This window comes from Dipodomys ordii, unplaced genomic scaffold (assembly GCF_000151885.1).
Source record: "Dipodomys ordii isolate 6190 unplaced genomic scaffold, Dord_2.0 Scaffold64, whole genome shotgun sequence".
Classification (NCBI taxonomy): Eukaryota; Metazoa; Chordata; class Mammalia; order Rodentia; family Heteromyidae; genus Dipodomys; species Dipodomys ordii.
In genome coordinates, this window is record NW_012267280.1 from 164,004 (window position 1) to 187,922 (window position 23,919).

At 36.5% G+C, this 23,919-nt stretch overlaps 1 protein-coding gene across 1 annotated transcript; it reads left to right on the forward strand.

Annotated features, from left to right (window-relative positions):
- The first annotated feature begins 231 nt into the window (after window positions 1-231).
- LOC105990252 (vomeronasal type-2 receptor 116-like) lies at window positions 232-21,793 on the forward strand. Its single transcript, XM_013022612.1, is given in 7 exon segments — window positions 232-326; window positions 14,225-14,302; window positions 14,927-15,215; window positions 16,316-17,122; window positions 18,059-18,286; window positions 19,590-19,713; window positions 20,883-21,793. Coding segments are annotated over 7 exon segments (2,532 nt in total).
- Window positions 21,794-23,919: the final 2,126 nt, after the last annotated feature.

Consider the following 23,919-nt stretch of genomic DNA (forward strand, 5'->3'; position numbering starts at 1 on the left):
GAATGCCTAGAGAAGATGCAAACATTAAGGAAATCCAAGTAGGAAAGTTGATGTAAAACTCTCCCTCTTTGCAGATGATATGATCCTGTATTTAACGAACCCCATAGATTCCACTCCCACATTACTCGAACTGATTGGAAACTTTAGCAAAGTAGCAGGGCATAAAATTAACCCTCAAAAGTCAATGGATTTTCTATATGCCAATAATGAGAAGAGTGAGCCATAGGCGGTATGACCCTCACTGTAATTTGCTTTCACAGTGGCCTCTCTGAGTGGGGCATGCTCAGTGCAGCTCTGAAAAGCTTGACCTTTGACCTGTGCTTAAGGTTAGGGTCCCCCTCACAACCCATCCTGAGTGGAGGCAGCCTGGCCTGCCATCAGGAGAGGGAGTTACAGAGTAATTATTCTACTCTTCTTTTTACATGCAGAAATGTTTATTTAAGAATATGAAATAGGATTTTCTTTCACAGATACTGATTATTTCCAATTAAATAAAAATACTTGATTTAAAAAAAATAATGAGAAGAGTGAGGCTGAAATCAAGAAAGGAACTGGTTTTGTAATGTTCACCCACAAATAAAATACCTAGAAATCAATTTAACAAAAGAGGTGAAGGACCTCTATGATGAAAACTTTTAAAACCTGAAAAGGGAAAGTAAAGATGAATTAAAGAAACCTCCCATGCTCCTGGATTGGTAGGATTAACATTATGAAAATGGCAATACTGCCAAAGAACATCTACAATTTCAATGCAATAACCATCAATATCCCAACATCATTCTTTATGTTTAGTCTTTTAAGAACTCTCCATACTGCTTTCCAGACTGGTTGAACAAATTTACATTCCCACCAACAATGTCATGGCCATATCTTGCCAGCATTTGTTATTGTTATCTTTTGATAATGGCCATTCTACCCAGGGTGAGTCGAAATGAACGTGGTGCTTTGATTTACATTTTCTTTATGAAAGGGGATCATGAAAATTTTTTCATGTGTCTATTGGCCATTCTTATTTCTTCTAATAAGAAAGTTCTTTCTAAGTCATTAGCTCATTTATTACTCTGTTTTTGTTTCTTTCACTACTAAGTATATTGTTTAGCTTTAAGTATATTTTGAAATCAAAGGATATTGTGATATGAAGCTGTTCTCTGATGGACACCTGTTTAAAAACTCTCAGAAGTGGGAGTGTTGGTGAATAGGGGAGCTCTATGTGGAGTCTTTTGAGGAATCTCCATACTGCTTTCCAAAGTGGTAAAACAAGTTTACACTCCAACCAACAATTCAGTAGGGTTCCTTTTTGGCCATCACCCCTCCAATATCTGTTGTTATTAGTTTTCTTGATTCTAGGAATTCTAACTGGGGTGAAGAGGAATCTCCAAAGAAGTTGAGCATTTCTTTTTTATATAATTTTATTGTAAAAATACTATACAGAGGGGTTACAGTTGCATGAGTAAGATAATGAGTACATTTCTTGTTTTTTTTTTATTTTTTGGGGGGGGGTCCGGTCTCCAGTCGTGGGGCTTGAACTCTGGACCTGGGCGCTGTTTGTCCCTCAGCTCTTCAGCTCAAGGCTAGCACTCTACCACTTGAGCCACAGCGCCACTTCCGGCTTTTTTTTCTTTTTGCTTATGTGGTGCTGAGGAATCGAACTCAGGGCCTCAGGCATGCAAGGCAAGCGCTCTACCACTGAGCCACCTTCCCAGCCCCAATGAGTACATTTCTTATCGAGCATTCCTACCTTCTTCTTTGTTTATCCTCTATGATCTCTTCGCTCCCTACTTCCCCAACTTCTCTCTCCCCATCCCCTGAAATTGTAAAAATTCATCATCAACATAGTGTCTTATACATCTCATTTTACAAAGGGTCATTCTGTAACCTTATTTCAGCATTTTGTTATTTCCCTTCCCCTCACCAAATTAGAAAAATGCATATACAATATTCAGGGGACCGGATTCAAATACACTGAAAATAGGAGTTATGCCATGGGAGAAGAACATACAAAAAATGACATGGTATATTATAAATACATTAAAAACAGCAAGAAAGAGAAAAACCACTTGTGTTTCAATCTTGGGGTTGATTTCTCTTAGCATCATATTTTTTTATTGTGAAAATACCGTACAAAAGAGTTACAATTACATGGGCAAGATAATGAGTACATTTCTTATCAAGCATTGTTGCCTCCTCCTTTGTTTCCCCTTATCATCCCTTCCCATCTCCCCCCACCCCCCGCCACTCCCATACCCACCATGAAAGTTGTAAAGTTCGTTTTTCCACATAACGACTTGTACATCTCGTTGTTGCAATGGGTCCACATGTATCCCTATTTAAACTATTTTTCCCTTCCCCTCCACACATTATATCAACATCAAATACAGTGAAAGCAGGGGTTTTAGCGTGGGGAGGGACATACAAAGCAACAAAGAAATCATCTTATAAATATGTTAGAAACAATCTCATGAATTCAAAAATATTTGAATACTTATCTTGGGGTTCATTTCACCTAACATCAACTTATCTGACCATTTCTGCTTGTCTCAGACATATACTAATTATTGAAAATAAGGGAAACCATGAGACCTATGTTTCTTTGGGCCTGGCTTACTTCACTTGATATAATTTTTTCCAAGTCTTTCCATTTTCTAACAAATGGGGCAATGTCATTCTTTCTGATAGAGGCATAGAATTCCATTGTGTATATATACCACATTTTCTTGATCCATTCATCTACTGAAGGGTATCTGGGTTGCTTCCATATCTTAGCTATGGTAAATAATGCTGCAATAAACATAGTTGTGCTGGTAGCCTTAGTATGGTATTGATCATTTGGGTAAATGCCCAAAAGTGGGATTGCTGGGTCTTAGGGGTGCTCTATGTGGGGTCTTTTGAGGAACCTCCATACTACTTTCCAAAGTGGTTGAACAAGTTTACACTCCCACCAGCAATGCAGTAAGGTTCCCTTTTGTCCACATCCGCTCCAGCATCATCTTATATGGTCGTATGTACATAGCTTTTAAACTTTTCTAATTGTCCTGGATGTATACTAGTTGCTGCAAATAAGGGAAGCCATGGAACGTATGTTTCTTTGGGCCTGGCTTACTTCACTTGCTATAATTTTTTCCAAGTCTTTCTATTTCCTAGCAAATGGAGTAGTGTGAGTCTTTCTGATAGAGGTATAGAATTGCATTGCATGTGTGTGTGTGTGTGTGTGCACGCACACACATGCGCGTGTACCACATTTCTTGATGCACTCATCTACTGAAGGGCATCTGGGTTACTTCCATAACAGCTATGGTAACTAATGCTGCAATAAACATAGTTGTGCTGGTAGTTCTGGTATGAACTTGTTTGTGATCGTTTGGGTAAATGCTCAAAAGTGGGATTGCTGGGTCTTTGATCCATTTAGTTTACTCTGGTACAGTGATATAAAATAATCTATCTTTATTTTAATACAGGTGTTTAACCAATTTTGCCAGCACCATTTACTGAAGAGGCCGACTTTCTTCCATTCTATTTTTTTAGCTCCCTTGTCGAAGATTAGCTGGGTACGTGTCTGTGGGTTCATTTCTGGGTCTTCAGTCCTATACCATTGGTCCTCTGGTTCCTTTGCCAGTACCAAGCTCTTTTGATTATGATGGCTTTTAGTAGATTTGAAATTCAGTCTTGTTACTCTAGCACTGTTCTCTCTGCTAAAGATTGTTTTTACTCTTCGGGGTCTTTTATTGTTCCATATGAATTTTTGGATTGCCTCTTCTATTTCCTTGAAGAATGAGGTTGGCATAGTGAAAGGTATGAAATTGAATTTATAGATAGCCTTTGGCAGTATTGCTATTTTCACCATGCTAAGTTTTCACCATGCATGGGAAGTTTTTCCACTTACTTAGTTCTGGTTTAATTTCTTTTTTCAGGTTTCTAAGATTTTCATCATAGAGGTCCTTTGTTTATTAAGTTAACTCTTAGTTATTTTATTTTTTGTGGGCTATTAAAAAAGGAGTTGCTTTGCTGATTTCAGCTGCCCTCTTCTCATTAATGGCAGACAGAAAAGCCAATGATTTTTGAGGGTTAATTTTATGCCCTGCTACTTCGTCAAAGTTTTGAATTAGTTTGAATAATTTGGGAGTGGAGTCCATGGGATTCTTTAAATACATGATCATGTCAACTCCAGAGAGGGAGAGTTTAACTTCATCTTTCCATATTTGGATCCCCTTTATGTTTGCATCTTGTCTTATTGCCCTAGCTAGGCATTCTAATAGTAGGTTGAAGAGAAGTGGAGAGACTGGACATCCATGTCTCATTCCTGAGTTTAGAGGAAATGGCTTTAACATTTCATCATTAAGTATAATTTCATCATAAGTATAAGGTTTGTTTTACACAACCTTTATTATATTGAGGAATGTTACATGGATTCTTAGTTTTTTCAGGGCCTTCATCATAAAGGGGTGTTGGATCTTGTCAAATGCTTTTTCTGCAATTATTGAGATAATCATATGGTTCTTATCCTTGCTCTTGTTGATGTGATGAATTATATTAATTGATTTTCATATATTGAGCCAACTTTGAATTCCTGAAATGAATCCAGTTTGATCGTGGTGTATGAGTTTTTTGATGAGTTGTTGAAGTCAATCGGCCAAAAGTTGGTTGATAAGTTTTGCATTGATGTTCATCAAAAAACTGAATCTATAGTTCTCTTTCTTTGATGAGTCCCTGACTGGTTTTGGGATGAGGGTTAAGATGGCTTCATAGAGAGTTTAGTAATGAACTTTCACTTTCAGTTTCATTGAAGAGTTGGAAGAGTATTGGTGTGAGTTCCTCTTTGAAGTCCTGGTAGAATTCAGTAGTAAATCCATCCAGTCCTGGGCTTTTCTTGTGTGAGAGGGCTCTTATTGCTCTATTTTGATGCTTGATATAGGTCTGTTAGGTTGGGTTAAATCATCTTGGTTTAGTTTTGGCATGTCGATATTTGCTAGAAAATTGTCCATTTCTTCCATTAGCATAAACGTTGGAGAAGTATTCCCTTATAATGTTCTGAACCTTGGTTTATTCTGTGGTGATGCTTCCGTTCTTATTTCTGAGTTTGTTTATTTGGGTGTGTTCTCTTCTTTTTTCTGATAAGATTTGCTAAGGTTCTGTCAATTTTGTTATTTTTTTCAAAGAACCAACTCTTTGTTTTGTTGATTATATGGTTTTTTCTAGTCTAATTCATTTAATTCTGATTTAATTTTAATTATTTCTTTCCGTCTGCTGGATGTGGTTTATCTTGCTGCTCTTTTTCAAGGAGCTTCAGGTGTCTCATTAAATTGTTAGCTACAGATCTCTTCAATTTGTTGATGTAGGAACTCAGAGCTATAAACTTGCCTCTGAGTATTGCCTTTGCTGTGTCCCAGGGGTGCTGGTTATTTGTGTATTCATTTTTGTTGAATATCCTGAATATTTGAATTTCTTCTCTAATCTCTTCCATGGCCCACTGGTAGTTCAACAGTGTGTTGTTCAGCCTCCATGTGTTTCAGCATTTTCTTTGGTGGCTTTTGGTGTTGAGTTCTGATTGTATTCCTTGTGGTCAGAGAGAATGCAGGGCATAATTTCAATGTTTCTGAATTTGGACAAATTATCTTTGTGACCTAAAAGGAGGTCTATTTTGCACAATGTACCATTTCCTGCTGAGAAGAACGTGTATTCTGATGCTATTGGGTGAAATATTCGGTAGATATCTGTTAAGTCTAGATAATCTATACAGTTGTTTAGGTCTGAGGTTTCTCTGTTTAGTATTTGTTGAGTGGATCTATCCAGTGGGTATAATGGTGTGTTAAATTCCCCAGCAATTAATGATTTTGGATCTGTGTGTGATTTTAGGGAAAGTAGTGTTTTTTGGGTAAATTTGTGTGCTCCATTGTTTGGTGAATAGATATTTAGAATTATAATATCCTCCTGAAGAAGAGATCCCTTAAATAGTATATACTGACCTTCTTTATCTCTTCTTGCTAATTTTAATTTGAAACCTACTTTATATGATATTAGGATTGCAACTGCTGCCTGTTTATGGGGGACATTTGCTTGATAGATTTTGTTCCAGCCTTTCACTTTGAAAATACGTTTGTTTTTGTGGGCAAGGTGTGTCTCTTGAAGGCAGTAGATAAAAGGATCATCCTTTTTGATCCAACTAGACAATCTACTTCATATAATTGGAGAGTTAAATCCATTAATATTGAGAGTTAGGACTGAGAGGTGTTTGGTCATTCCTGCCAGGTTATCCACCTTCTTGGAGACTGTGCCAACTGGATCCTTTTTGTGATTCTTTGATACTCTGTTGGGGGCTGTTTCTTGGTCTTTATTGTGCTCTTGTTGGTTTTCTATGTGTAGGACATCTTTAAGTATCTTTTGTAGGCCTGGTTTGGTAGAGATAAATTATTTCCATTTTTCTTCATTGTGGGTACAGTATTCATGGTTGATAGTTGTCTGTCTGTAGAATGTGGCATACATCATTCCAGTCTCTTCTTGCTTTCATTGTCTCTGCTGAGAAATCTGAAGTTATTCTGATTGGTTTCCTTTTATATGTGATTGATCTTTTCTCCCCTAAAGCTTTAAGGATCCTTTTCTTGGTCTCATCATATCCTGTGCAAATTACTATGTGATAGTGGGATGTCTTGCTCTGGTATGGTCTATTTGGGATTTTAAAGGCCTCATGCATCTGAGTGGGCCTATCTTTCTGCAACTTTTGGAAGTTCTCTGCTAGGATCCTGTTAAATCAGTTTCCTAGACCTTTAACTTCTGTCTCTAGGCCCTCCTATATACCCATTAGCCTTAAATTAGGCCCTCTGATAGTGTCTTCTAACTATTGAATAGTTCTGTCATATTTCTTGGATTTTTCTTCAATACTTGTCTGTTCTTTCTCTATAATGTCTAGGCTGTCTTCAATCCTAGAGATTTGATCTTTTGCATGGTCCAACTAACTGTCAAGTTGTTTTTTAATTTACTGTGTTTTTAAATTTTCTTTCCTTCTAATTGTTCAGATTTGATGGTTTTAAATTCTTTGTTGGAGCTTTGTTTTAGATCGTGTATGGACTTCTTTACCTCCTTAATTTGGTTTTCAGTGTTCATTCTCCAATCCTTTATTTGATTCATTATACTTTCATTGCACTCCCTTTCCTTCTGTTGGGCTTCATTCAGCATTCCCTTTGTGGCCTCCATAGATTCCTTCAGCTTTCTTTTTGTGGACTCCATGAATTCCTCTATTTATCGTTTTTATTCTCATCCCACTCATGCACTTCCTGTATTAATATTTTATTAGCTTCCCCATGCTCATGAAATTCCTGTATTAATCTTTGGTTAGCCTCAACACGCTCACAAAGTTCTTGTGTTAATCTTTGGTTAGCCTCATCATGCTCACATGTTTCCCTATCACACTCTCATAAAAACCTTTGCAGGCTTTCAATCTTTCATTCAGCATGTTTACCAGTAGTGTTTGTGGAGCATTTTGGGAACTCTCCTCTGGATTATCCATTAACTGCCCTGTTGTCTGATTATCTTGAGTGGGAGTTGAGATACCTGGACTTTCCATTTTTTGTTTGTTTTTCTAACTTGTTCTGCCCATTTACTTATGAAAGAAAAACTAATTCCATGCTAGAACTCTATTTTAAGGCAAGCATCATCCAGAGTCATGTAGTTGCACAGATTTTTTTTAACTCAGTCAAAGTAAGTACAGATACAATCTAGCTCAACATATACAATCTAGTTCAACAACAAACTATTCGGGATAAATGGTCTAAGAAAGTCAACAGAGTCAGCCGACCAGAAATTAATAGATTTAGGGAGAAAACTAAGATTCAAAGAATTTGAGGGGGGGGAATTAGTGATGAACCAAGAACTAAATTCAGAGAGGAAAAAGATAGAAAAAAGGAGGATAGAGATAAAGGAAAAAATAAAATAGTAAAAAATTAAAACTTAAACACCTAAAATTATATAACAATACTACAATTAAAGGAGTTAAGGCTGAGAGTTTGTAAATTGAGTATGCACACAATGAAGGATTAGGTCTAATAATCGAATACAGGTATATATCTGAGGATGAACAGAGCAGCAATTAAGTCACCCAACAGAACAAAAAACAAAACATAAAAAGACTGAAAGGCAAAGAGTAAAAAGAATTAAAAAAACTACTCATACCTAAAATAAAAATGATGGAAAAAAAGAAAACAAATTAAAAAATTTAATTAGGTAGAACAAAGAGTTCTTCGAGTTTATTGGGGGGGCAGGATCTTGTGTCTCCCCTGTGTCCATAACCAGTCTCTTGGTGGAGTCTCTGATTTGCTTGTGGTGTTTGGTTTTCCTGTAGTTTGGTTGGTTTCTTAAATCAGTTTTTTTGAGCAAGCAGAAAGAAGCTCTGCCTTACCTGGGACTTTATATATCTTCTCCCAGGGTAGTTCAGTGGGAGGGAGATCTGCTTTGAGTATCACAAAAGAGGTAGATGGCTGTTTCCTCTAGCTTGCAGTTGCTGCGATGAGGCTAGGCGTAGGGTTGAGGCCTGACAGAAATCAGTAACTTTTCCATGAGGGGCTAGCTCCTGAGACATTCACACCACTCAACCTGGAACCATTCCCAGGATTTATGTTTACTGAGTTTCAATTAATTTTCTTTTACCCCTCTGGCCGCTGGGTCTGCTGTCTATGCTCAGGTGGGGCGGCGCAGCCTCTGGCTCTGTTTTCCCAGTGAAGAAAGTCACTCCTCCATGGATGGAGCTACTTCTGCCTGGGAAGGGCAACTTTTCAGTAAGTGTAGCTGAGCCCCACAGGTCAGGTTCCTTTGACTTGTTGAATTTCTTCTTCCAAGGCCTAAGTTATGTGCTAGCTGCTCTAGCCAGGTCTTTGTCCGTATCAAAGATGGAGTATACAGGTGGACCCATTGCAATAATGAGATGTACAAGACGTTATGTGGAGAGAGCAGGGATGGGAAGGGAAGGAAGGGAAGGGGAAACAAAGGAGGAGGCAACAATGCTTGATAAGAAATGTACTCATTACTTTGCCCATGTAATTGTAACCCCTCTGTACAGCATTTTCACAATACAAAAAAAAGATGGATTTCTTCTCAGGTGGTGGGGGAGGAGCTACCTTCTCACTGCTGTTCTGTGAGAAGGAGTGGGGATGTCTTGGGGTACTCACTCCTTTCTCTTGGTTTCCAGGCCATCCATGGTCTGCGACTGTCTATGGTAATCAGGATGATTTCCGCTCCTTGTCAGTTCTTGCTGGTGGTAATTAGAATCTGCTCAAACACTGCCTGTGGTGCCTTGGTCCCGGGCTCTCTCTGTTGATAAGGCAGCTGCGGCAATGGACACCAATGAGCACCGAAACTGTCTCCTAAACCAAGGTGCCTGAATACTTCCTCTCTGTCAAAACTCACTGCACTACGATGGCACTCTTGGTCTGACTTTCTAGCCTTGGACTTTTCACTAGAACACTAAAACTGGCATTTATGCAAGAACTTGCTTAGTCCCGAGCTTCTCCTCTGCCATCTTCCTCTGGAGTAAAGTTCAGCACTTCTTCGTGTCTATTGGCCGTTCTTATTTCCTCTTCAAAGAAGTATCCCTTTAAGTCTTAAGCCCATTTATTAATTGGGCAGATGTTTCTTTGAGGATTTGTTGTTGGGAATTTTAATTTTTTGAGTTCTAAGTATATTTTAGATATGAGACCCATGTCTGTTGTCTGGCTAATGAAGATCTCCTCCCAGTCCTTGTGCTTTCTATTGATCTTGTAGCCTTGCCCTTTGCCATGCATAAGCTCTGCAGTTTCGTGCAATCCCATTTGTTCAACCTTTCTTTGATTTTCTGGGTTTCTGTTCTTTACTAAGAAAGGTATGGCCTGTCCCAAGGAGCTCTAGAGTTTTTCCTACTCTGGCTGCAGTGTTTCAGGGTGTCTGCTTTTACTTCAAGTTCTTTGATCTATTTGGAGTTGATTCTGGTGCAGGGTGATATATAAGGATCTAGCTATGGTTTTCTACAGGTGTTTCACCAAATTTGCCAGCACCATTACTGAAGAAGCTATCTTTCTTCCATTCTATTTTTTAGCTCCCTTATCAAAAATTAAGTGGCTATAGATCTATAGGTTCATTTCTGGGTCTAATGATCATATTAAAGCTACCAGCACAACTATGCTTATTACAACATTATTCACCATAGCTAAGATATGGAACCAACACAGATGCCTGTCAGTACATGAATGGATCAAGAAAATATGATATATATATATATATATATATATATATATATATATATATATATATATGCACACACAATGGAATTCTATGCCTCCATCGGAAAGAATGACACTGCACCATTTGTTTGGAAATGGAGTGACTTGGAAAAAATTACATTAATTGAAGTAAGCCAAGCCCAAAAAAACATAGGTCCCATGGTTTCCCTTATTTACAATAACTAGAATACATCTAAGATAATTTTACCAAAAAGCAGAAAAGGTCAAAAGCTACATACATATGACGATATAAGATGATGCTAAGTGAAATGAACCCCAAGATAGGGACAGAAGTGGTTTTTTCTTTGTTGCTGTTGTTTTTAATGTATTATGTGACTTTTTTGTTTCTTTTTATGTTTGGCCCCCATGGTACAACCCTTGTTTTCAATGTATTTTATTCCGATGCCCTACATTTTGTATGTACATTTTTTCTAATTTAGGGTGGAGAAGGGAAATAACAAATTGCTGAAACAAGGATACAGGTTGACCCATTGTAACAATGAGATGTACAAGACACTATGTTGAAAACAAGCTTTATAACTTGGGGGGGGGGGGGGAGGGAGGAGTTAGGAATGTGGGAAGGAAACAATGCTGAATTGGAAGTGTGCTCATTACCTTACTCACATAAATGTAACCCCTGTACAGTATCTTTATAATAAAAGAATACATATTTTAAAAATTCACATTCTGTGATCTTTCTATTAAACTTGTTGCTTATGTCCTTTGCAGGGCAGAACCTTTTAGGTTTGATGTACACCCATTTATCAATTCTGCTTTTCATTTATTCTGATTCCCCTACGCTTTCCTATAGAAGTTTCATGATTTCTGACTTTACATTTAAGTCTTTGATGCATTTTGAATTGATGTTGGGACAAGAAGATGTGTGGTGAACAATTAGTTTCAGTTTTATGCACATGGATATCCAGTTTTGCCAACATCATTATTTTCAGCCCATAATATTGGCTCCATTATGTAAGATCAGATAGGTAGAGGTCTTTGTGTTCCTTTCTGGGTCTTCTATTCTGTTCCAGAGGAACAGAATATTCTGTTTTTCTGGAACAGAATAGATCATCTGGTCCACCATTTATCCAGTACCAACATGTTATTTTTACATGGCTCTGTAATAGAGTTTGAAATTTGGTAACATTATTCATGCAACACTGTTCTGAATGCTAAGTATTACTTTGATGTTCATTGTTCTTTTTATTTTCCATAATTTTTTGATTGTTCACCTCTCTCTTGAAGGATTTTGTTGGGATTTCAATGAATATTGCACTGAATTTGTAAATTTGTTAATTTGTAAATTTGTAGATTGCTTTGGGCAGTATTGCGATTTCTCATAATGCTAATTCTTCCAATCCAGGAATACAACATATCATTCCATCTGTTTAGGCCTTACTCCACTCCCTTTTTCAAATTTTTAAAGTTTTCACTATAGAGGTCATTCACTAATTGGATAATTCCCAGGTATTTTATATATTTTGGGAGCAATTGCAAATGAAGTTGTTTTATAATTTCAGCCTGATCTTCTTTCAACAGCATAAAGAATGGAAATTGATTGGGGGGGGGGGGCTGATTTCATACCTGGCTATTTTGCCAAAGTTCTAGGTAAATGCTAAGACTTTGGGGAGGACATTTCCCCTTTAGTATAGTATAATGTCATCTTTCAAAAGGAATAATTTTATTTCTTGCTTCCCTATTTGGTTCCCTGAAATGTTTTTCTCTTGCCTACCACTCTTGCTAGAAATTCCAATACTATGTTGAAGAGGAATGGAGAAAATGGATATCCTTGTCTTTTTACTAATTTTAGGGAAATTTTTTTACCTATTCACCACTGAGCATAATGTTGGCTGTAGATTTGTCCTATACAGCCTTTAGTATATTGGGGAACGTTTCAAGGATACTTAGGTTCTCTGAAGTTTTTATTACAAAGGAGTATTGGATTTATCAAAGACTTTTTCACTGTTGATCAAGATGATCATGTGGTTTTTGCCCTTGCTTCTGTTGATGTGCTGTTATATGTTAACTGACTTACATATGTTAAACCAGATTTTCATCCCTGAAATAAATTCAGTTTGATCCTAGTGTATGAATTTTCTCATCAGTGTTTGGATTCTATTTACCAATATTTTGTGGAGAACTGTCACATCAAGGTTCATTAAGGAGATAGATCTTTCTTAAATTTTATATATATTTTTTTAATTATGAAAATACTGTACAGAGGGGTTACAATTACATGGGTACCCATTGCAACAATGAGATGTACAAGTTGTTATGTTGAAAGGAGATAGATCTTAAGTTCCCTTTTCTCAATGCATCCTTATCTGGTTTGAGGATAAGTATAATACTTGCTTCATAGAATGAATAGTATTCCCTCAATTTCTATTTCATTGAAGAGTTTGAGAATAATTGATAATAACTGGTAAGTCTCCTTTATAGGTCTTTTATTCAATCTCCTTGTTTGTGATGGGTCTGTTTAGATATTTTATTTTATATATTTGGTTTTATTTTTTACTGTTACTGTAGAGTTGCTATTAGAGTTACATGAGCTAGGTGATCAATAATGAGGACAATTCTTTTTGAAGCATGTCTTCCCTTTCCATCCTGTCCTCATCCACAAATGGACAGTTCATTTTCCACGTAGTGTTTAGTATCACTTTCGTCCTTTTTCGTCCTTGTTCTGCCTTTTATGACCCCTCCCTTGCTCTTCCAAATACAAACAAGAGAAAAGGTAAGGAGAACAAGAGACAGAAACAACATCAAATAAAAATGTCATTCATTTCTTTGAGTTGGGGGGTATTTTTTTAAAGTTATGAGGCCTTTGTTTGATAAATGAGGATTTTCTCCCATTTTGTGGGCTATTTATCTTGTTATCTATGTCCCTTCCTATGCAGAAACTCTTCACTTTGATACAATCCCATGTATCCAATCTTTCTTTGATTTGTTGTCATTCTGGACCATTGTGTACAAAGTTTAGCCCCATTCCTAGAAGGCTTAGCATTTCCCCTACCCTTTCCTATAATATTTGCACACTATCTTGCCTTACATTGAGGTCTTTGAACCATTCAGAGATTATTCTGGTGCAAGGTGTTCTATGAGAATCTAGCTTCAGTTATCTGCATGTAAATATCCAATTTTGCCACCACCATTTGTGTAAAGCTATCTATCTTCCAAGCTGTGTTTTCAGCACCTTATCAAATATTAGGTGGCAGCAGTTAGGGAGACAGGGGTACAGCTATGTGTTATGGGTCTGATTTCCATTCTAGTCTAAAGAATTTTCTCTTTATATGCATTTCACTTGTGAAAGTTTGATCATAAGACAGATTTCTGTAGATGTCACAGTCAAAAATTTAATTATCCTTTCATCTTTATGTCTATTACTTTGTATTCTTCTCTACATTTGCTTTTTTAAATTACTGTCATCAACTTTTAACAAATGTTTTTCACACAATTTCATTCTTTCTTCTTTATTCCTACTTACCCATTATTCTTCAATATGTGTTTGTTCAATTAGATTTTCTTCTAGATCACTATTTTCTTCCTTGTAGAAGACTGCAAGAATATGATAGGTTTTTGTTGTGATCATTTCACATATACCAACATTTTATATTAAACAAGTTAATCCTTTCCTTAGTCTGTCCAATGTGACTTCATTGTTTCTTTTTAAACAATGCCAGTTGATTTCATTACATTAATTTTTTTAGGCTATGCACACATGCACATGTGTTGCACACACAAACACACACACACACACACACACACACACACATGCACCATGATACACACAGACAGGACACCAAGATAAAAGAAAGAAATAAGAAAGAAAGAAAGAAAGAAAGAAAGAAAGAAAGAAAGAAAGAAAGAAAGAAAGAAAGAAAGAAAGAAAGAAAGAAAAAGAAAGAAGGAAGGAAGGGAGGAAGGAAGAAAGAAAGAAAGAAAGAAAAAACTTTGATGTTCTTTATTTTGCTCTATTGGCTCCTTTTCAGTTCTCAACCTAAATATATTGGAAAGACGGTAGTGATCAATGCATTTGACCATGGAGACCGTGGAACTGAAAATTCAATGTAAAGCTTGCTTACAATTTGCTCCTCAACCCTCATGGATTGGGTTCCTTTCTCCATGATGATTTCCTTGTACATAAAAATTTCCTTGCATAAAAAATAAAATTCCCTGCCCTGATATTTGAGCTCTTTTTCTAGTTTTTATTTCAGTAAGACCTGTTCAGCGTATTGGATCTGTGAGCACACCTTGCTATAGAATTTTCCATCAATAACATTTTGCTTATGAAAGTTGCTCTTAAACTGAACATTTATTAGTTAACTTGACATACCATATGAACACATAACAAAAACTAGATGATTTGAAACACAAGGTTTATTTTTTCACCCAGGTGTACTTAGTTGCCCTGAGATAAAGGCAACAGAATATTTCCTGTCTCATTAAAACCTAATCTAACAGACAATAGCTTTCTCTTCTGGTGCATGTGGTAATGGGGAAAAGCAAGCTCTCTTCTGGTTTAAGTAAGTGTCTCAATCTCTTTCATGATATGCTCCTTTCATGTACTTACCTAATCCTATATACAGGCATGAGGTAACGTTTTAACATATTCATTGGCAAAGAAACAAGGATTTACTGCACCAAAGTTGTAAGTTTTGAAACACTCCTCAATTTCTATGCTCATTATGCAGGTTTATCTTCAAGAATTATCAGTTTGTTTTGGCTTTGGCTTTTGCTATTGAAGAGATCAACAAAAACCCTGATCTTTTACATAACTTGACTCTAGGATTTGAAGTCTATGATATTCAATTCAGAACTTGGACCGTGTATAAGAATCCTTTCATTTGGCTCTTTGGGAAGTACAAGATTCCAAACTATTCCTGTATAAGAAACAGCAGGTCTATAGCAGTACTTACAGGACCATTAGGAATAACATCTGACCAAATTGGAACATTACTGGGACTCTACAGATTTCCACAGGTGAGAGTAGAGGTGTAGAAAGATGTAAAAATGTCAAATTTGATGTCATTTCAGGAGTTAGAAGAGAATGGTAGAAATGGACTGGATTTATGAAGCTATCAAATTTTGTGGTATCCAAGAGAAAGTACTCAATGATAGTGAGATATGTAGATATTTCCATTGTTTGGAAGAGTTGGGGCACACAATGAGATAATTTATTGTTGCAAGCTTTATCGTTAATTTTCTGTAAATGAATCAGGAAATGGAAAACGACTTTGCAGTGTGAAGATATGTTGGGCTACTCCTGTAATTTAGACTATTTCAGAAACTTGTATCTGCAATTAACCAGCAACAAGCAGAAAGTGAATAAATGGCTCCAAGTGGTAGACCCATCAAGAGAGAAAAATCCACCAAAGTGCATGAGGACATGAGTTTGTGCCTCTATACTGGCTTGTAATTGCACATTCACACATAGAGACATGCAAGGTATTACGTTGAATGAAGTAAGTCAGGCTCAGATCAAGAAGGGAGAAATGTGTTCCCTCATATGTGAAAGTCAGATCTGAAATATGAGCATGTAATATGAAATAAATATGGAATACACACATAGCCTCTTACATATATACATGATCAATCTGACTAAAGTATGGTGTATATATATATATATATATATATATATACATATACATATATGCACGCGTGTGTGTGTAACTTCACGCTTTGATTTATATGATCTACAAAAAAAATAAACACCAGAGAGCTGAAGCATACCTTGACTGAGAGGAGTAGGTGTTGAGGGAAAATATGAGAAGAATATAGAATGGATGGTTGGGAAAACAACAGAATATTCAGTGTATATATGTGAAAATAGAATTAAGAAGGTCAGGGAATGGATGGAGTTGATATAGATTGAAAGAATTGATGAAATTAGTGACAAAGATCAAGAAACATTTTACAAACAAATTGATAAGTTGCACAACTACTCAAAAACAAACTATATTACTTTTTTCAAAAACTAAAATGAAACCTAATTCAACTGTTTCTTCACATACTTCAAGACACAGATTTTGATGAATGGCAATCCTCTAATTCATGAAGCATCTGGTTTTCTGTCCCTTTAGCTTACCTTTGGGCCATTTGTTCATGCCCTGAATGACCATCACAAGTTTCCTGCTCTCTATCAGATGGCCCCAAAGGACACATCAATAGGCACAGCCATCGTCTCCTTACTGCTTCACTTCAGCTGGAGCTGGGTGGGACTGTTGAACTTACGAGATGAGAATGATTTGTGGGTTCTTGCTGAATTGAAAGAAGAGATGGCCAAGAACAGAATTTGTATAGCCTATGAGCTAGTTGTCTCAAGCCAATCAACATCATATATGTTAAAAGCCATGTCAGTTTATAATGAGATAAATAAATCTTCAGCAAATGTCCTCATCATACATGGTGATAATGATTCACTAATAGTTTTAATAATGGGCATTGAGCAACTTTTAATAAAAGGCAAAGTTTTCATCATGAACTCACAGTGGGAATTCACCATGAAAAGGAGATATTTCATGTTAGGCTCACCACATGTTCTTCTTATTTTTTCACACCATCATGCAAATGTTTCTGGATTCATAGATTTTGTCAAGACAGTTAACCCTTCCAAATACCCAGAAGACATTTTTCTTGCTAGGCTGTGGTTTCTGTTGTTTAATTGCTCAGATGCTGAGTCTGACTGTGCTACATGGAACAACTGTCCTCATGACGCCTCTTTGGATTGGTTGCCTGGGCATATTTTTGACATGAATATGTCTGAAAACAGCTATAATATATACAACTCTGTACATGCTGTAGCCCAGGCTCTTCATGAGATGCTTCTTCATCAAATAGAAGTTCAAACAATGGGAAATAGAAAAGGGACAGTGCCTTCCCATGCACAGGTAATTTAATCTATGTTGAATGGCATGCACCATGAGTAGAGGCACTTCCTGAAATATGTCTTATTCTATGAAATTAATATTTCAAATGATTTTTCCAAACCCAGAAATTTGTTTATATTTACATGTGAGGTACTCTGAACATGAGTTCATATACTCATAAGAAAAAAAGCCATATTATTAATAAGAATAAATGTGATTCTGTAAATTGTTTTTGTATTGCTGCTCCTGGGGCTTGAATTCAGGGTGTGGGTGCTGTTCCTGGATTTCTTTGTGCTCAAGGATAGCGCTTTATCACATTAGGCACACCATTACTTCTGTCTTTTTCTGAGTAGTTTATTGGAAACAACTCTCATAGACTTTAAGCCCAGTCTGGATTTGAACTATGATCCTCAAATCTCAGTCTCCTGAGTACCTGGGATTACATCCAAGAGCACCTAGCAGGTAGCTTATGAATTTGTTTAGTTACAAATAACCTCAACATCCCACAGCTAATGACTTGAAAACTGTAAATTCAGCCTTTCCCTATACATTTCATTATTAATAGCAAACTGTGACTTGCTGAACAGAATTTTCCATATTTTTCATATGTGACCTAACTTCATTCAACTTTGGAAATAAAAATCTAGCAAGCTCAAACTATACACATTCATTTTAAAAAGTGCTTATAGTAAACTGTAGCAAGGCAACTGAGAGTCATTCATGACTATGTCATATTGGTTTCTCTTGCACAAATACTTGTACTCCTTTTCTGAGTGACAAGGATTCAGAAAGATTATTTTTATTCCTCCATAGATTTTTTTGTAGATACTTCAATAGTTGATGGTGTTATTCTTTAATTCAGAATAAGGGATAAAAGGCAGTCAGGAGCTTTACTTAATTCAATTTTCTATCATAACTTTGGGACGTACTTCACCATAACATGATGTATCTCTTCAGCTGCTCCATTTTCTGAAGAACGTCGAGTTTTACAATCCTGTTGGAGATCAAATGATTTTGGATGAGAAAAGGAAATTGGAACCAGAGTATGACATTCTGAATATTTGGAATTTTCCAGAAGGTCTTGGACTTGAGGTGAAAGTAGGAAAGTTTTCTCCATATGCTCTCCATGGTAATGAACTGTCTTTATCTGAAGATATGGTAGAGTGGGCCATAGAAACTACAGAGGTGGGTTGAATCTAATGCTAATAATTTTAAGGACAAAAAATAAGCAAAATCACCCTTTAAATTTATAACTGGCTGAGTGCCAACAACTTACTCTCATAGTTACTCAGACAGATAAGATCTGAATGTTATGCTTAAAAGTAATCCCAACCAGGACAGTCCTTGAGAATGTTATCTCCAATTAACCACCAAAAATCTGGAAGTTGAGCTGTGACTCAAGTAGTGAAATGATAACTTTGAGCAAAACATGCTTAAGGCCAGTACCTACACCTTGGGTTATGGCCCAGCATCAGAACTAAATATATTAAATGTGTTCTTAGTTCTTGATTCAGAATACTGTCATAAATTATAAGTAGTAGTTTTCTAAGAGGTTTCCTACAGAGTGATAAAGTAGTTGACAAATAATGTAGTGGGAAGCTTTATTGTGTTCCCTTATGTAGAGATATCATTCAATGGTTAGTTGACCTGCTATTTAAGCATCTCTGCTGAAAAGAATCATTGAAGGCTACTGTATCAAGATTCATTCTTCATGGCCACCAGAAACATAATGGTGGGCCTATAAAATGGAAGTCTCAGTCGTAGTGGCTCACACCTGTAGTCCTAGATACTCTGGAGGCTGAGATCTAAGAATTGGGGTTCAAAGCCAAACCAGGCAGGAAAGTCCATGAGACTCTTATCTCCAATTAACTATCAGAAAACTCTGTGGCTCAAGTGGTAGAGTGCTAGTCTTGAGCTGAAGAGCTGAGCCCTAGCCAAGTTCAAGTCCCACAACTGACAAAAAAGAGAGAAATTTCCATAAGGTTATAAACTGGGACTTACTTCCTCACCATAGGTTCCACCCTTTTAAAGATCCCATACTGTGTGTAGTTCAACAAGCTAGAAAACAAGCTTGTAGCACATAATTCCTTAGGAATCTGGGATATGGAATTGATAACACAATTCAATTTATCATCTGCTCTTAGCTACATTGAAACATTGTACTTAATAGTTTGATTCTTTAAAAGAATGGACTTAATGGAGCATGTATCAGTTCGAGAAGCAAGTAATTGTGCAAATAATTATAAATTTATGTATAAGATATACCTTTATATATTGGATTATACTATGGTCTCTCTCTTCAGAAAGTACCACATAATTTAAGAATAAAAAAGTCATTCATAAAGACTAGAATTATTTTATCATCAATACAGTACATTCTTCTCTCTATACAATATTAAATAAAATTTTAATTAATGGAAAAGATAGACTTTTTAGAGTGTTAACTATGTAAATTTGAAGAGTTACTGACAGACCAGATTTTCCTCAGACTCCTCGCTCTGTCTGCAGTGAGACTTGTGGTCCTGGATTCAGGAAATCTCCTCAGGAGGGAAAGGCTGCCTGTTGCTTTGATTGTACACCTTGCCCAGGGAATGAGATTACTAATGTGTCAGGTAAGTCCATGACTTATAATGAAACTTTTCATCTTTCCTGTTTTCCTCATCCAACCAAGTCAATGCAAAACTTGTACTTTATAATGACAGAGCCCATTTGGCTTCTCTCTGTTAATAAATTTTTTGAATAGAGATAAAGGTGGACCTATTGCAACAATGAAATGTACAAGATGCTACGTCCAAAAATGAACTTTACAACATTGGCTGAGGGTGGGGGAGATGGAAAGGCAGGGATGGTAAAGGCAAACAAAGGAGGAGGCAACAATGCTTGATAAGAAATGTTCTCATTACTTTGCTCATGTAATTGTAACCCCTCTGTATGGTATTTTCACAATAAAACCATATTAATAAAAATATAGGTAGATAAAAATAATAATAATTTAATTTTGACATGTAATATTGCTAGTTGAAATGTGATAGATCATGGCCTTGAATTACATATTTTGGTAATATTTTTCACTGTATTGCAGGCAAAATTATCTGTGGAAATCCTTCTTGTAACTTAGGGCTAATATAAATGTAAACTCCTATGAAAAAGTAAACACAAGTCTTATTAGGACTGTGCTTAATTTTACATTTTGTTCACACAGAAACATAGATCATGCATATCTTTCTCTCTGCCCAGAACTGTTTGTGACAGAAAACAAGTATTCAGAAAGGTGGATTCACTTTAAGAAATGAGCATGACTATTGAGGGTCCAAGAGTGTTTTCTCTGTTCCTACTGCTTCCCAGATGAGGTGGAGAGAAAATTCAAGGGTTGAATTCAAGGAAATGCAACAGGGATAAAATTAATGTTTTACAATACATGTAGGAAAGGGTAAGCTCTATTATTTACAACTTTTAATTGGATTGCAAAACAGGGCACAGATCTATTAATAAATGTTAGCACAAAGTGTAGGAAATTGTTGATAGGAGATAAGGCTGCCCCAAATGGCACATAATCAACACATGTGATAACCAATGAAGGAAAAAAGAACTTGAAGAAAAATGCCAGAATAAAGAAGAATATGATAATGGGAGGAGGTTATGGTTTAGAAAAGAAATAAAAGTGTGTTTAGGATACTTAAAAATAACATGTTACAATTACATCTAAGGGAACAATTTCCTAATTTCTTTGAAGTAAAAGAAGTTCAAATGAGAACTAATGGTAACTTACACTCATTACCAGAGATGGACCAGTGTGTGAAATGTGCAGATCATCAGTATGCCAACACACAGAGAAATCAGTGCCTCCGGAGAGATCCAAGTTTCCTGGCTTTTGAAGATCCCTTGGGCATGGCTCTGGCCTGCATGGCTCTCTGCTTCTCTATGCTAAGTGCTTTTGTTTTGGGGATATTTGTGAAACACCAAGACACTGCCATTGTCAAGGCTAATAACCGGACTCTCAGCTATATCTTGCTCATCTCCCTCAACTTCTGTTTCCTCTGTTCCTTGCTCTTTCTTGGACGTCCCAACACAATCACGTGCATCCTGCAGCAGATCACATTCGGAGTTCTCTTCACTGTGGCTGTTTCCACAGTGTTGGCCAAAACAGTGACTGTGGTCCTGGCCTTCAAGGCCATTTCTCCAGGGAGAAGGATGAGGTGACTGATTTTATCAGGAGCTCCTAATTTCATCATCCCCATCTGCACTATCATCCAGGTGACCCTTTGTGGACTCTGGCTGGGAACCTCTCCTCCCTTTGTGGACACAGATGCACACTCTGAACATGGCCACATTATCATCCTGTGCAACAAGGGCTCCCTCACTGCTTTCTACTGTATCCTGGGATACCTGGGAACCCTGGCCCTGGCCAGTTTCACCCTGGCTTTTCTGGCCAGGAACCTGCCTGACACCTTCAATGAAGCCAAGTTCCTGACCTTCAGCATGCTGGTGTTCTGCAGTGTGTGGCTCACCTTCCTGCCTGTCTACCACAGTGCCAAGGGGAAGGACATGGTGGCAGTGGAGGTTTTCTCAATCTTGGCCTCTACTGCAGGACTCCTAGGCTGCATTTTTGCCCCAAAATGTTACATTTTGTTAATGTCCAGTAGAAATTCTCTTCATGGCTTCAGGGATAAAAGACATAGTAGGAGAAATTAGCTTTCTTATAATTAGACTCCTATGTTTATTAGTATACAGAAGGTCTGATCTAAAGCTAGAGTAATTTTCCACTATTTTATTAGTTTGCATTGTAGAATTTTTACTTCAGTGAATAAGTGTCTTTTGCTCCATATCTTAGCTATGGTGAATAATGCCAACCCAGATGTCCCTCAGTAGATGACTGGATCACAAAAATGTGAGATATAAATGAATTCTATGCCTCAACCAGAAAGAATGACACCACCCCCATTTGTTAGGAAATGGATAGACTTGCAAAAAATTATATTAAGTGAAGTTAGTCAGGTCCAAAGAAACATAGGTCCTATGGTTTCCCTTATTTGCAGTAATTAGTGAACATCTAAGATAATCTTACCAGACAAGTAAAAAACCTCAAAAGCCATGCCCATATAACCATATAACATGATGTTAAGTGAAATGAACACCATTATAGGAACACCAGGGTTTTTTTCTTCATTGCTGTTGTTTTTAATGTACTTATAAGGTACTTTGTGATTTTTTTTGTTTCTTTTGTATATTTTCTCCCCATGGTATAACCTTTATTTTTACTATATTTGATTCCAGTACCCTGCATCTTATATATACTTTTTTTTTCTAATTTTGGGAGAGGAAGGAAAATAACAAAATGTTGAAACAATGATACAGGTTGACCCATAGTAACAATGAGATGCACTAGACACTATGTTGAAAATGAACTTTACAACTTTGGTGGGGGATGGAGGAGTTGAGATGGTGGGGAGGGAAGGCATGGTAGGGGAAAAACAAAGAAGGAGGTAACAATGTTCGATAGGAAATGAACTCATTACCTTACTCATAACTCATATATTCTCTGTACAGTATCTTTACAGTAAAAATATATATTAAAAAAGTTTTTGCTCATTTTCTAGATGTGATAGTCACAAATGTTTGTGATCACCACATAAATTTGAATTTTTCTTGTATGCTTTTGGTTCCTCCTGTTTAATCTGCACGTAATCTTGTTATCCGTCCTTCTCAGTTTCCTTTCATTGTTGTCTTTCTCAGTCATTTTTCTAAATTTTCAAGTATACTAACTTCCTGTCTGCCCCCTACCATATTGCATACTTTTCTAATACATTTCATTAGTATTTTCCTCTTCACAAAGTTTCACCTTTTAACATGATCCTTAAAGATGATTTTGTTCGCTACTTGTATATTTCTACTCATACCTTTGGCTTTTGGAATAATCCCAAGTCTCATTTGTGGGAGCTTTCCTTATTTCTCTGTCTCTCTTTCTCTTCCTCATTCTCTATCTCCTTGCCTCTCTTCCTCTTCCCTCTCATTCTGCTTTCTGCATAGGGCTTTGGGAATGACTTGTATATGTTACAAAACTACTATTCAATTCAAGATCGCAATTTAGAAGACTTTGTGTGTTTTCTCTTAAGAGTTTAGTCTTATGGTTAAATGCCTATAATAAAAGGTACATAGTTTGCTCCAACATGGCACGGCATGACTTTCAATTTAGCCACTTTTTATTAATTTGGTGCATAGAAATTTGTGCATTAAATATACATAAGATCATTTCTGGTAACTTTACATTAATTTGGCATATAGAAATGACTGCACTCAATATACATAAGATTAATTCTTGTAATGGAATTACTTATGCGAATCTGTTGACACATAAACATATTTATCTGTCACATTTCAAAACTCTTAATTTGATAAGGAAAGCATTTCTCATAGTTTCAAATAGGTTGACTTAGTGAGCTCTATCCTATTTCAACAGAATCACATATTTAAGACAGATACATACATTTGCATCCATTTCTTGTCTTTTCCAGTGCTCCTCATGTGTGTCTTTTGAATTAATTAAATTTCTTTTTACATTTTTGAAGTGAGGGGCTAGACTGTCCTTTACCCTTTTCATTCAAGGCTGCTTTACCACTTACCATAGCTTCATTTCTACCTTTCTCATCTTTAATTAGAAATAACAGTTTCATGGATTTCCCTGCCCAGAATGAACTTGAATCTTTTCTCACATTCAGTTGTCTAATAAATACATGACTATGTAACTATTAATTTCTATTAATTAAATTTTAGTTGAAAATAAAACAATGTATTGACAAATAAAATTTTGTGTGTGTTCT